At 46.0% G+C, this 14,696-nt stretch overlaps 1 protein-coding gene across 1 annotated transcript in view; it reads left to right on the top strand.

The window, feature by feature from the left end:
- WDFY4 (WDFY family member 4) overlaps positions 1-14,696 on the top strand; it is a 98,533-nt gene that overhangs the window by 57,865 nt on the left and 25,972 nt on the right. Inside the window, exons 39-47 of the mRNA XM_087967700.1 lie at positions 364-464; positions 4,324-4,401; positions 5,695-5,892; positions 6,732-6,786; positions 7,518-7,669; positions 8,246-8,394; positions 8,852-8,975; positions 9,641-9,726; positions 10,835-10,885. Of these exons, the coding sequence (XP_087823826.1) occupies positions 364-464; positions 4,324-4,401; positions 5,695-5,892; positions 6,732-6,786; positions 7,518-7,669; positions 8,246-8,394; positions 8,852-8,975; positions 9,641-9,726; positions 10,835-10,885 (994 nt within the window). The remainder of the gene's footprint in view (positions 1-363; positions 465-4,323; positions 4,402-5,694; positions 5,893-6,731; positions 6,787-7,517; positions 7,670-8,245; positions 8,395-8,851; positions 8,976-9,640; positions 9,727-10,834; positions 10,886-14,696) is intronic.

Below are 14,696 nucleotides of genomic sequence, written 5' to 3'. Positions count from 1 at the left end.
GGCCCGAGCTTCTTCATTCATTTGGTGGACTGTAACTGGTGATGACAGGTGGGATTCAGAGATGCCCCAAATGCCACCTAGCTGGATGCACTACTGTCTATTGCTCAACAGTAGAAAGAGTCTTATAGATTGCTATTTGGAGAACACAAACGTCCAGGGCAGAGGAAAAAGCAACTGGCAGCCACTGGCTGGGATGCCAGCTTTGCCCTGGGCCTTGCCAAGCCTGTGCTCTTTGTGGGATAACATTGAAGCCACCAAGGTGGCATCAATGGTCAGGAATAGAGGTTGTGTGGCACCTGAAGTGGAACAACATAACAATAACTTTAACGGTGCTTGTTGCTCCTTTTCTCTCTGTGCTTCCAGCGTCAGAAAAGAAAAACTCCCAGAGCAAAATTCTCGTCAATGCTTCCAGCAAGACGAGTGCTTTGAATGAAAGCCTGACTCCTGGCAGGAACCTGAAACAGGTGATACACAAAACTGTCTGAAACTGCCTTTCCAAACCCCTATGGGAACCTCAGGTGCCCCCCCAAAAAAAAAAAAAGAGTGCAGGGTAATATCTTGAGCTTGAAGTCCTAGTGCTGGTCTATTTGCTGACATGCAACGTGGCTCGAATAACCAGGGCTCCCTTTTCCCTCCTGGGGAGAGTGCCAAGGGCAGCGAACGGTCGGTGGACAAACTCGAGGCTGGTTTCGTAGCTGCTTTTGTTGGCTGAGAAAGAGATTCAGCCTAAGTAACTTCCTTCCAGGTGTGATGGGAATGCACATTACTGTTCAATGCTGGCACCATCCATTTGCCTTGGGGTCTGTTTAATTATTTCTTAAAATTAATTTTGATTATTACAGCTGATTACACATCACTGAGCAAAGTAATTGATATTTGTTAATGTATCCCAAGGAACATTTTGTACAACTTGTATTTGCTGTTGAAGGTTAAAGACTATTATTGGTTTTTCCCTAAATGTGCCCACATCATTAGTTCTCATAGTAGGAAAGGATGCCATCTGGAAAAGGCCGTGTAGACGCATTATTCAGGCACAAGTGCATGAAATTGAGCTTTCTGCATCTTCTGTCTTTCTTTTCTACAAAGAAGATGCTTGTAATTAAAGGAGGGGAACATTACTCATTTTGTGTTGTTTTGGGTAATGTCAGCAACTACAAGATCTGATAGACTCGTCCCTGCAGTGTGTGGCGTGCAACTGAGCCTCCAACTCTTGGCTCTCTTTCTGCTCCAGGCAATTGTGTGTTTTTTTCTCTGCTTTTCGAGAAAATTAGTTGTACAGCGGACTCAGTGACTGACAGGAGATCTCTGGGACTTCCAGATCCACAGACAGACAGACAGATAGACAGGCGGATACATTCTTTATAGCTCTGGTGCACCCAGGCGCTTTTTCCCTTTTGTGCACCTTGGAAAGAAAAGAAATCCAGAGCGCGGGTGATTTATATTTTCCGCTCCCTCCTAGATTGTTTCGTTTTCCCACTCAGCCTTTCCCACTGAAGGACCTTAGCAATAATAAGCAAGAGAGGGCAGGAGGACAAGCTGGCCCTTTGCGGAGCCTTACGAGGTCAGCCCTGCCTGGCCAAAGCCTCCTTTGGGGAATTAACCTGGCCTGCTTGCAGAGGGTCCTTGAGGGGGGGCCCTTGTCGTCCCCTGCTGCTTTGCTTCCCCAAACTCGGCCCTCAGCCCCTACAGAGACAGCGGGTGGGTGGGGGGGCGGGTGGAGGTGGATGGTGGATGCCCAGGCGGACAGATGGTGACTTCCAGGGCTAGGAAGTGTACAGGAGCTGAGTGGCACTGCTACAAAAATCCATGGCCAGGTTTCTTGCCTTTTCCTATCTTCCTTAATCTAAGCAAGTGCCGTTGATCCTCTCCTCGTTGCCAGAAACTTTCCCAATTAGAGGTTTGGTTCCCCCCCCCACATCTGTTAGGCATCCCCTGGGATAGATCTCAGGGGACCAAGATAGAGGGAAGTCAGGCATTGCAGCTATAAGATCGTGTTAAAAAAAGAGAAATAACTCCTTATTAAAACCAATATATGGATCTTTTAATTAGAAGATATTTGAAAATATCTGACCCCAAAGAATGAACTGGTGTGTATCTGAGACTGAGCAGATGATGCCTCACATGATCTGACTTTCCAACCGGTGTGGTCTGGAAGTGGCCTTTCCCTTGGAGAGGTTGGTCTTCTGCACCAAATGTCTGTTTCTGCTGCCTCTTCTTCCTTGCCAAAACTCGTGACTTTGCCCTGATCTTTATAGATCTTCCCTCACCCTGGACCCAAAGCTTCCCTGGAGGGTTTCCTCTCAAAATAAATGCCTTTCCACTGGCATGTCTGAATGAGAGCTTCTCTCATCCTAGGTGGAAATGATTTGTCACCAGGAGAAATTGTCATAAAGTTTCTTCACTCACTAGTGCAACTCTCAACACGGAGCATTTTCATAGCATTCAGCTATTCTCCCCGCTGGCAGGGACTTCAAAGAGGAAAATGTCCAAATTTACCTTTAAAAACAGACCATATTTATTTCCCCAAACAGAAAAGGGGAAATAGTTGTTTTTACAATCCAAGCAGAAGTTCTTGTACATATAACTAATAATTTTCTGGTAACTTTTAACTGTTCCTCTGCGCGTATGTTTTTGGGTGCCTGCCTTAATATTCATGTCAATCTCTTTGCTTCTTAACACGGTGGCTGCAATTAGTGAAAGGTTGCAAGTCCCCTTTGCCCACCCAGACAGATCAAAGGAAGTTGAGGCGACACAACTCACAGTCACATCTACTGCAACTCATTTATTAATATGGTGTCTGTGACCCCTTGTGTACCACGTTTTGAAGGAAGCACATAATGCTCCTGTGACGTGTGTGTAGTGGCCCCCTAGACATACTTTGGCAAAAGTCGATTGTTCTGAGTTCACAAGAATTTCCAGTGGCTGCGTTAGGAAGTCATCTGTCCAAATGTGAGGTGTTTTGCCTGCCATCCTTTTCATAGCCGGTGCTTCACCAGTATGTGAAGGGCGCAATGTCAGCATCCTTTTTAAATCACTTATCATAATGCCCTGTGTATTGTTTTGATTTCAAGAGACCAAACAAGCAAATTTATAATTAATTATATTTCTGCTAATCATTTGTGTAACATCTTAATCTTCATAATAGAAAGATAATTAACACCACTGATTATCTAATTAAATTCATTAAGCATCTACCGACAGTGCTCTATGAGGCTGACATTATGTTCCACTGTCAACAAATGCTTTGATTTCTTAGGAAGTAATTAAAATGTAAATTAGCATGCCATTAAATACACAGGGGGACTTTTGAATCTGATATTCATTTCAGAACCGTTCATGGCAACCCATTTTTTCTTTCAGTGCAATCAGACGATTTGCTTTTAATGATGTATATTAACTTTTTTCCCACTGCAACACGAATGCCTTTTTTGATATCTAGAAGCGGCATTTCTTTAAAACTACTGATTTTACTGCTAAATCTGGATTATTTCTGTCGATGCAGGAAAAGCGTTCCCAGCACTTAGATCAGACCACAGAGTGGCACCGATAACACTAAGGGCATCGTTGCATTTTAATTTCATAAAGAGGAAAACATTTGTTCTTTCTGCTGCAAATCTTTGAAGCCAAAATACTCTGCCGGTTGCTTTATTATATCCTGGTATGGATCTCGAACTTTGACACTGCTGTGGAACAAATTCTTTCTACTTTTTTTTACATTCTATTCTTACTGAAATAGGCTAATGCTGCCACCTTGAATTTGGGTTCCTGCTGCCACCTTTCAGCCCCATCTTCTACCCATCTTAGCTCCTCTTTCTTTGGCTCTGCCTCTTTCCCGATTCTACCTCTCCGTCAACTGGTGGAAGGGCCTCCCCCCCACCCCCCTCCCAGAGGTTTACAAAAAGAGATCGGAGAGCCGTTTCTCTCAAATTCTCTAGGGCCTCATTCTCCAGCAGAGCTACAAGGTCCGAGGCCCCTTCTGTTATCCTGTTATCCTTTTTCTTTCTTCATTTTTTTCACTTTCTACCTTCTGCTCTTCTTTATTCCCCCCCTCCTTTGATCTTTTTTCTTTTCTACCTGTGCCATCACTCTCCTTGAAGCACACACACACACACACACACACACACACACGCGCGCCCGGTTTTCCCAGTCTGTCGAGGGTGGGGACCTGGAAAAGTTTGGTCCATGACAGAAAAGATTGCAAGATTCTCACCCCAAGACTTCTTAGCACAATTTTAAAACTCATTCAAGTTTTACTCATCAAATGTGAAGCACAAATGTTTTGTTACAGACATCAATTTAATAGTAATTTTTGTTTTAAATCAGGATTTTACGTCATATTTAGAAAAATGCAGGAGAACTGGCCAAGAACTGTACGCGGTTTTATGCAAGGATCACGTTGAGGTAAGAAACTAAAAAGTGGCAGGGAAAACAAAGCGTGATTGGACGCATCAAAGAAAGGAGAGGGGATTGTTTTATTGGCTGATTGGTTACATTGATCGCATTTATACCTGCAACCATCACGATGAGACCCTGAGAAATTTACATTAGTAAAAATGGGGAAAGAAAGAAGACGGTAAGATTGAGGAAATAATTCATAGTTATAAAATCATGATTGTGCTCATCCAGTAGAGTTGTCACGCATCAGATTCCCTTGAACCCTTAACTCTCTTTCCTGGTCTTCTTTTAAAGAAGACGTTGTCTGAGCAGGGAGATCCCTCTTTATTTTGAGTGACTTGGTTTCCCTTGCAGGCAGAGATTTAGATGAAACCGAACCTTTGCAGTGCATTTTCTCTGCTAACAGCAAATCCTTCTGATCAAGGTTTCAGCCAATCTCTGATCCGGTGATCTATTCCATGCTTATTTGTCCTTCTGTGGCTTTCTTCCCATTTTATCCCTCTCTGTTACAAAATACTACTTTATTTTATTTTTATGGAAACCTTCGAGCCCCAAATGCATTAATATCTACATTTCCTTCTCCGTGACACTCGGATAACAGGGATATAGCAGCAGTCACTACCGGAATTTGCTTCTAGTGGGGGATTTGATATTTGTCTGCTTAAAATAGAGTCAAGTGACGGAGTTATTGCTCTCCAAGTAATTACAGGAAAGAGTAGCTCTAAGAGGAATTGACCCTCACGATCTCCCATTCTGCCTAGGTGGAGTTTTGTAGAGCAAAGTACTAAATGCAGTCATCTCTACTACCTTCAATTTATTTAGTTTTGATTGAATTTAAATATAACCAAGGCAGGCCAGTTCAATCAAGAGTCCTGGTAGCCCTTCAAAAGCAATAGGCCTCCCTCAGCCCCAACGAAATCGTCAGTTGCTGCCTTCTCACAGAAATAATTCCACAATAGATGCTGACCGGCCGGCCCTGGTTAAGCTGCTGGGGTAGAAGGAGGGGGAAAGCGACGTTCAAGTCCAGCCTTCCCTACGGGGCAGTTTTGAGTTTTCCTCTCAGCCCAACCTGCCTCTTGTGGAGAAGGGAGGGGGGGGAGGAGGGGGCACTCAGGGCACCCCCTGGAGCTCCTGCAGGTAGGTCACTTGGGTATTTGCACACCTCTAAGAAGTAAGGCGCTCCTTTGCCTTTCGAGGCCCAGGGGCAACTCCTGGGTAAGTGGAGGAGGAGGAGGAGGAGGAGGGATGGAGGGATGAAGCCTCGGCTGCCAGGGATTCTCTCTCTCTTTCCTGCTACAGAGGCTGCTGTGCCTCCACTCGAAGTCTGCCAAAGCCTGGACAGACCTGGAAGACAGGCTCTTTAGGGAGGGGGGCCCGTGGGGGTCTGCGGTAGCTTCTCCTGTCACCAGGTGGGTCCTGGATGCCTATGAAGGTCCTGCTCGGATGAGGAAGAGGATCCGGGTCAGAACCGCCCACACGGAAACCTCGCAGAACAAGGTGAGTTGCCTTCGGGGCAGGAGGACACGAGAAAATGGGATCCAGTTTCCTCTTGCCCAGGGGGTCTCGTCAACTGAGACTGCCCCAAATCACCGGCCACTTCGTTGCGCTGATGGCAACTACAAGTTTAAAATTCTGCCTTCCGGTGCCGCCAGCGCCAGCCAGGAAAGAGCCAGGCTTGGTGCTATAAAAGAGCTCAAGGTGTGTTTTTTAGTCTTCTGAGCTGGCAGGCCGGGAGCCTTGCTGCCTGTTGACGATGCTGGTATTTGGGAGGGGAAGCGGTTACTGCAGTCCCTGGTTAGGCCTAGGATAACGGTGCAGAATTTTAGGCCAAGAAAGGCACAAAATGGGCCAGTAAACTGATCGTGGGATGCAGAGCAATTACAAAAGAGAAGAGGGCAGGAAGCAGAATCCCCTGCCGCTGGCTGAGGTGATGTTGGAGGAAGGAAATGAAGGATTTCCATGAAGGAAATAAGCGGATGGGACAGCGCAGTGGTTAGAGTGCAGCATTGCAGGCTAACTCTGCCCACAGCCAGGAGTTCAATCCTGACCGGCTCCAGGTTGACTCAGCCTTCTGTCCTTCTGAGGTGGGTCAAATGAGGACCCAGATTGTTGGGGGCAACAGGCTGACTCTGTAAACCGCTTGGAGAGGGGCCATAAAGCCCCGTAGAGCAGTATATAAGTCTACAGTAAGGGCTCTTGCTGTTGGCTGCTGGCTGTGGTTCCAGGTACATCCGAGTCCTTCCCCTGTGCAGAAGCCGCCTGGCTCCATCTCCGGATGCCAGGTCTCCACCTTCCATGCCTTCTGTGCTTACAGCTCAACCCTTTTCTTTTTCTAGGCCCAACAGACCCAGAAGGATGCATCTGCTGCTCCAGCTCTTTTGGAAAATCCAGGTAATGTCCCCAGATGAGAGGCTGGGATTAAACAGAAGATGCCGGCCTGACCCCAGGGGCCACACAGGCCTGGCAGTCTTTACTAAACCCAACATTTCCAACCCTCACCTTCCCACCTGCTGGCGTGTTTTGTAAGAGTGGGCAGCAAACGCTTTGTTTTAAAAATAATAATTTTATTTTCATATGGCAGAGTCCCTAAGCTACATGATAAAAACAAAGATTATATTTTCAGTTAAAGAACGGAGCGTCTAGAATAGAATAGAATGGAGCAACAGAGTTGGGACCTTAGAGGTCTTCTAGTCCACCCCCCTGCTTAAACAGGAAACCCTACACCACTTCAGACAAATGGTTGTCCAACCTCTTCTTAAGAACTTCCAGTGTTGGAGCATTCACAACTTCTGGAGGCCAGTTGTTCCACTGGTTAATTGTTCTCACTGTGAGGAAAATTTCTCCTTAGTTCTAGGTTGCTTCTCTCCTTGATTAGCTTCCATCCTTTGCTGCTTCTTGTCCTGCCTTCTGGTGCTTTGGAGAATAGCTTGACTCCCTCTTCTTTGGGGCAGCCCCTGAGATATTGGAAGGCTGCTATCCTGTCTCCCCTGGTCCTTCTTTTCATTAATATATAATCTAATACACTGTATGGGCTTTATAGTCTAATATAAGGATCTTCGTGTTCTTGGACAATCCTCTGCTAATAAGGTGCTGCACAATTTCTGCTTTTTATTTTAATGCAGGTGAACGACCAGCCCTGACTAGAGAAGGAGAAGCAGGTCGGGATCAGCTGACATTTTTTCCTGCCCTGCATGAACACCTCCATTCGGAGGAAATCTTGGAAGTTTGTGTGGAAAGGAAAATCATCCTGCAGGAATTAGTCCGAGGCGAAAAGGTACAAGCAGAAGAGAAGCAGCTCAGCCGCTCTGCTTCTTGTCCGGAGCACCTGGGCAGGGCTCTGGTCAGAGCTCCCTCCAGGCCCGAATTTGGATGTTCTCCTGTTGCAAAATGAAGGGGGCCAGGCGGGCCCCCCCCATTCCAGTCAGGAGGCAAACTGTTCATCAAGGAAGCAGCGTTGGGATTCCAATTTTTCTACCACCGGTTCTGTGGGCGTGGCTTGGTGGGCGTGGCAGGGGAAGGAGACTGTCAAGCCTCCAGTCAGAGGTGGGATTGGCCGGTTCTCCGAACCCCTCAAAGTTTCCGCTTCCGGTTCTCCAGAACCGGTCAGAACCTGCTGAATTGGCCCCCCTGCTGAATTCGCCCCCTAGTCTTTTTATGCTCAGGGTGGATTAACTCTGCCACAGACTAAGCTATGGAAGAGAAGCAGGGAAATTACCTTAGTATGAATAAGGCTACGTGATGGGAGGAAGGCCGTTGAGGAGGGCTCTGTCCGTGAGGATTCTTTATTTGTGAAATATTGAGCCCTGGAGACAAAGTTAGCACGGCCGTCGTCACCATCTTGCCCGTTTAGGTTACTTGCCGCCTGTCTGTGGTGATGGTTGATGGACACGTGGTGTCGGAAGGGGCGCTTCTCCTTGGCCGGGACCACTTCTACGTCTGCAGGCACTTCACTCTGTCCCACCTGGGGGAGGTTTATTGCACCAGCCATTGCTTGTCCTGGTGAGTCGTTCCCCCTACCTGAGCGGCACTCGGGGGCTGCCCAGCCTACTGCTGGCTACTGATAAAGGAGGCCCTGTCCACACGGGGCCAGTTCCTCCCAGTTTGTAATGGGAAGGGGCTGAGGTAAAGAAAAGGGGAGGGGTTCAGGCAGAACTGTAACCTGAGGGCATGCGAGGAGGAGGGGGAGGAGGAGGTTTCTTATTCTGGTCCATTCTGAAGGGCTGACAGACGTGCAGAAAGGAAACACTTCTGGGAGGGAAAAACCTAAGAGATACAAGTGTCAAGTACAACCGATCCTAGTTACACCACAGCCTTTGGGGGCATTTCTATCACCAAAAGGTGCAAGATATTGCAGTCCCCGTTACAGAGGGAGGGAGGGAGGGAGGGAGGGAGGGCCATGTTTTTCATTTACCTCTGCTTGGTTCATTGCAATTCAGCCGTTCTCTCATCTTTCCAGCATCAGGGAGCCATTCATTTACAACTTGTGCTATGCCACGGAAGCCACGGCTGGAGAGCCCATGTGTTCCTGCCATTCCTTCAGTGACATCAAGGAGATCCGGCCGATGCATTTCCTTCTGCAGGTAGGAACCAGCTGCCTGTCTGTAAAGTTTTCAATGGATGCTCAACAGGTTAGAATGAAAGAAATCGACAACCATTATATAAATGCACCAGCTGTTCAATGCTTCCTTGGATGGCAGAATTCTGAAATATCGGAATGAATGCCATACCTGCCTTTGAGTTGAATAGTGTGCTCTAAATCTACAACTTGACCGGGGACAGACCAAGAGTAATAGCAGCGATAAACCAGGGAAGTATAAGCATTCAATAAACCCCCAAATTTGTATCCTGTCTGGGTTTTGCCAGGCTAAAGTGGTTTCTGATTTTGGCAGTTCCTCCAAGCTTGAGTCTTCCTGTCAGTGGGGGATGCTTTAAGCAATAGCAGATCTGGAATCGCCTAGAGGAGCCAGCTCCACAGAAACGATGGTTCTTCGAGCAGAAACCTTATAAGGTTTTCAGCTTCAGGATAATTGATTGACTGCCTGAGCAGGGTGTGTGTGTGTGTGTGTGTGTGTGTACACGTGCTATTAACACGACAATGAATTCTAGGGATAGCAGCATGGGGATCCCGAGATCCCTGGATCTTGTCCGATTGGCTAGATGTTTACCGTTGAAATTGCTTAGAGAAAGAAGCGTTTTCTCCTTTCTTTTGCAAGGTGACCGGGGCCCATTTGGTTTGTCTCCACAGGATATAGCACTGGAGGTCTTCTTAAACAACGGCTATTCCATTTTCCTTGTATTCCACAACAGCGACAGGAAAAAATTCTTGACAAGGTACCTTTTGCAGAAGCTATGCAGAAGCTTTGCTTCCTGCCTGCTCCCAAAGTGTTTTCTTCAAGAGTTCATTAGAAATCTTACCTCTCCATCATAGATGGCACACCTGGCTGCTTGCACTGTTTGAAAAACTTTCATTCTGGGCCACAGAACCAGGTGTCCCATCACCGGCTGTTGCTCCTTTGGGCCTCACTATTAAACATTCTAGGAAGGTGCCCAGATTAATCTGCTTGTTCTAGTTATATTCATAGGACGGGTAGATTTCCAAGACCTTCTTCTTTGTTGTTTCTCTTATATCTGCAGAATATTAAGACAGACCATCGCTAAGCCCAAACCCATTCTGGCCTTAGTCGTGTAGAGCTGAGCCTAGCAGGTTGGCTTCGTGAAAAACCCGGCAGGCTTGAGGAATTGCTCTTTCTGGCCTGGTTAGAGTGAACACTAAAATAACTGTGAGATATGAAAAATCAAGTGGACCTAAAAAATAAATAACTCTTGAAGAAAAGACCAATTATGTTATCGTTTCTTAATTGTTTCTAACCCAATGGATTTCTAGAAAGAAATTATTTAAGAAAGTTGAGGCCTGTTTATCAACAGATGAACTTTCTATAGACTAAACATAATGTGACCAAATTTAGGGGAAATCAGGAAAATTAAGTTTTAAAAAGGCCAGTTTATGCTGTAAATACCTCCCCCCACTCCGTGCCTCCCTGGCCAGGTGAGAGGAAGGCTGAGGAGGCTGCTCCATTCACAGCCCCCCTCCGTGGATCTTTCCTGGTCACATGACCCAAGGGGGACCTAGGCAGCCTTGGAGGGTCTCCTTATGCTGCATAGGAGCATAAGTGGGGGAGGGTGGGGGAGGGGCAATGCCCAAGGGCACCTCCTGCAGGCTCCCCCCACCCTGTTTACTTTGGCATATGTGGGTGTGGGGGGGGCTGCATATTTGTGCGCTCTTTTTAGAAATAGCACCCCCAAAGTGACTTCAGTCCTATCAATGGGGCGGGGGGCATTACGGTGTGTGTCCCTCATAAACACACAGAAGCTTTCAGAATAAATTGTCTAAAGCTCTCACCTTTCAGGGGAATAAAGTTAACTATTTTTTCTCCCTCAGATTTTCTTCAGTGAAATCAAAAGGTGCCACAGATGAGTCTACTAATATAAGGTATTTTTGCATGTCCTAATATATAAGAAAACTAATTAATTAAATGTTGTAGCCTTTTGTATTAGCACTTGCTTGGCATTTACCTCAGAAACACTGGATTCCAACTTTTGGGGATAGATGCTTCTTTCTCTTGCAATCATTTTTACTGCAGTTGTTAAGTGAATTGTTAAGGTATTCCCCGTTAGGAGGATGAGTGCACTCAGGGAAACGTAGTGAGAGTGGTGTTGAATAACACACAACCAGCATACAGATACACTGAATAGTAAAATGTAGGTTTTACTTCCAGTAAACGGGTAAACAAAGTCCAACAAACAGTCCAAATCATACACGGTCAAAGCAATTAGTATCAGTCCAGGGATAATCCAAAAACGAAGTTAAGTATCATAAACAGGGTTCAGTAAACAGAGTTTGCTAACAGTTGCAAAACTCACAGCAATCCGAGCAGAACCACAAGCAGGCAATACTGGCAAAAAGGAAATGCAAGCAGAACAAACCAAGTTTCTGGCTCCATCTTATGGCCGTTGGAGGAACCTCAGCCAATCACAATTACAGCATTGTCTTAAAGATACAGTATTAAATTACTATCCTGGTTTATATATTGCCAACCCAACTGTTAGGTGACTATCATTCCTAACATGAATCACATGGACATTAAGTGAATCTGGCTTCCCCAACTGACTTTCCTTGTTGGCAGCCAGCTGAAAGGTCACAAATTGGGATCACATGACTACGCTGTGTGTGCGCGTGTGTGTGTGTGTAGCAATAGTTATAACTTCAAGGGCAGGTTGTAAATCACTTTTTCCAAGGCCGTTATAACTGTGAACCACAAATAAACAGTCATAAGTTGAGGACTACTGGTACAGCTATAAAGTAAATTGGTTTGCATTCTCAGATGCTAGCCTGCTGTTCAGATTTTGTTCTTCCAGTACCATTTATTATTTGGGTATTTTAAAATTATGCTTAAATAACAAACGAGGGGATTTCCAGTTAATAGAGGAACCGGATGAGTGCAGAGCACGTGGAAGCGTTTGAAGAAGGAACCGAAAGACATTTCCCCCCACAAAGAGGAGTTTCTGGCCTAGTGTCATTTAGAGACTCATGTAGCAGAAGACAGAGAACATTTGCGGTTTCTAGTGGAGCTGATTAAATTTCTCCTTTTTTATTTTTTATTTTTTTAAAATAAGTGTAAAATACAGTATTACAGTAACAAAAATATCTGGATATTCCGAAAAGAAAGTTCAGTGAAGAGAATCGCCACATTTACCGTGCTGCTCATTTCTGAAACCAGCCTCTGATGGACCCAGGTCCTCCATCCAGCCATCATTGGAGCTTTAGGCTCTGGCTTAGTTTCCGCTGTGCTGTGTGCCTTTGGCCCTTGGCAACACCTGAGCAAACCCCTGCAGTTTCCATGGCTACCCTTTGCCCTTGCCTTCTTCCCCTGAGGGCTGAGAGGGAGGGTCAGGCCCAAGGAGACCCTGCTGGCATGGGCCTCTCGCTCTCCTGGCCTTGACTACCACACCCAACTGGGAAAAAAACCCAGGCTGTAGCTATTAAGAATGCCCAATTCACACTGTTTTGCTTTATTCTTTGAAACCTGAGACTTAGAAGCATGTTTGGCTTCAATGTATATGGTTTACTTAATATTTTTCTCCCTTCCCTTCCCTTCATCCAATCTAATCTATTCTAATCTAATCCTAATCTAATCCTAATCTAATCATCAGTTACATAGCCTGCATTTGCTTTCCAACAAGTACTCAAAAGAGCTAACAGAACACAGAAAGCAGGATGCATGTAAAAAGTAGAAGCATTATATTAAAACTAAAATAATTTCCCAGCCAAACGTTAGAGGCTTGGAGGAGGCAGAGGAGGAAATGCAAACACATCCCAAAGCCTTGGAGAAGCTCAGGACAAGACCAGGCTGGAGAGACGGAGAGCCTTTCCTGCCAATCTTAACAACTAGCTTGGTTGACAACATGAGCTCCTGAGCCATTTAGGGCTTTCAGTGTTAGTATCTTAAATTGGCAGTACAGAGATAATAGGAGTCCTGTATTTGCACTACTTAGCAGACAAATTTGTACAATTATTGACTTAGATTTCATTTACATTTGCCTCTTTAAAAGATTTTGGGAAGCTATACCTTCTTCATAGCACAGAAGCTCATTGCTCCTTGAGTGACTTATGATGATTACATTCCATTTTTTGCCCTATGCCCAGCGATCTTCTTTTATCCCAGGAACCCCTGAAGCAGCCTCCCTGGGATGTGGGGAAGGAGTGCCTCATGTGCTTTGGAACTCCTTGGCTGCTCCTTTGAGAGGACAATCTGTAGGGACATGCTCTGGGCAGAGGTGGCTTGGTTTTTACGGAAGACAGCCAAATGTCCAGTGACTCAGAATCATGCATGTCCACCTCGATGAGGAGGAGAAACAGCACAACTAGATTTTCGATATTCTGCGGTTATGGGCAATCTCAAAATGTAGCTTTATCCTTCTTGTGGAGTTGTTTTCCTGGTCTGGTGTACCTAGGGGGACTAATACTAGGGATTGCCCAGTTTGTCATAGTGGCAGCATAAGCCAAGAACCCTCACAACTGCTCACACAACAAATGTGCAACCTATCTCCAGAGGTGGCATTCAGCAGGTTCTGACCAGTTCTGGAGAACCGGTAGCGGAAATTTTGAGTAGTTGGGAGAACCGGCCAATACCACCCCTGACTGGCCCCACCAACCCCATCTCTTCTCTGCCTCCCATTGCGTCCCAGTTGATTGTCTGGGTCTCCTTTGGTTGCCCTGCACAGGAGAACGGAGCTGGAAAGCAGGTTAGTGGGGTGGGGAGGGAATGGGGATTTTGCAATAACCTTCCCCTGCCATGCCCACCAAGCCACGCCCACCAAGCCACGCCACACCCACCAAGCCACACCCACAGAACTGGTGGTAATTTTTTTTGAATCCCACCACTGCAGATCTCCATCACGTATCCCTATTGGAGACTCACATTCTGCATGCACTGCAAAGTCAGGTGACTCTAGATTGCAAATGATCAAATAGGGGAGGAGGCATCCTTAATCCATCTTTATAACCTGAATGCTGTCTTAGGCCCCAGTCTGTAAACCTCTTTTGTTCTACTTGCAATGATGCATCTTTTGAGTTTGTGAAGTTTTTGTGTCCTGGCCAATGTTGTGTTTAAATGCTAGAGAAGGAACTCATTTGGAAATTCTCAATGTACTAATTCATCTGACACTCTAAGATGCAGAGAAACTGCAAAACTCCATTATGGGTTGAGCTCAGGCATAAAATAGGACAATTTAAATAGTAACTTCCATATGCAATTACCAAGGTTGCCGGCATTAACTTTTACAAGGGCAAGGCAAGAAAAGGCACAGTGCCACCACATCCAGGAACATTTCAGTGATTGATGTGATGCTAAAGATTCACAATCAAAGAGAGGCGGAAATACTCTGTCAAGTAAAATTCAAAATGGAGTCAGAGATTTTTCCTCAGGCCAAATATCTGAAGCATTTTGAAAGGAGCCAAGAATCTCTAATCATCCTTGGGCCCCGACTGGATTGAGCCGGGAGCAAGAATCCTCAGGAGAATGAATGGACTCTGTGGTTTTGCTAACTCGGGCTCCTAAATACTGGTGGTGTTGGGAAGGTTTGGGACCCAGGGGACGATCCTTGGCCCTTCTTCCCAAGCTCCGCCTGGAACCGGGAAGGGAAACCAGCCTGGTTCTGAAATGCAGAGTTGCCCCTTCCATTTGGTGTTGGTAGCCTCTTGCCCCTAGCATGCGACCCCCTTGGGAACTCCTCTGAGAAGT

This window comes from Notechis scutatus, chromosome 5 (assembly GCF_049901735.1).
Source record: "Notechis scutatus isolate UNSWTSFEM ecotype Mainland chromosome 5, rNotScu1.2, whole genome shotgun sequence".
NCBI classification, from domain to species: Eukaryota; Metazoa; Chordata; class Lepidosauria; order Squamata; family Elapidae; genus Notechis; species Notechis scutatus.
The sequence above is the reverse complement of the archived record's forward strand: the minus strand, read 5'-3'. Positions and strand labels throughout refer to the sequence as shown.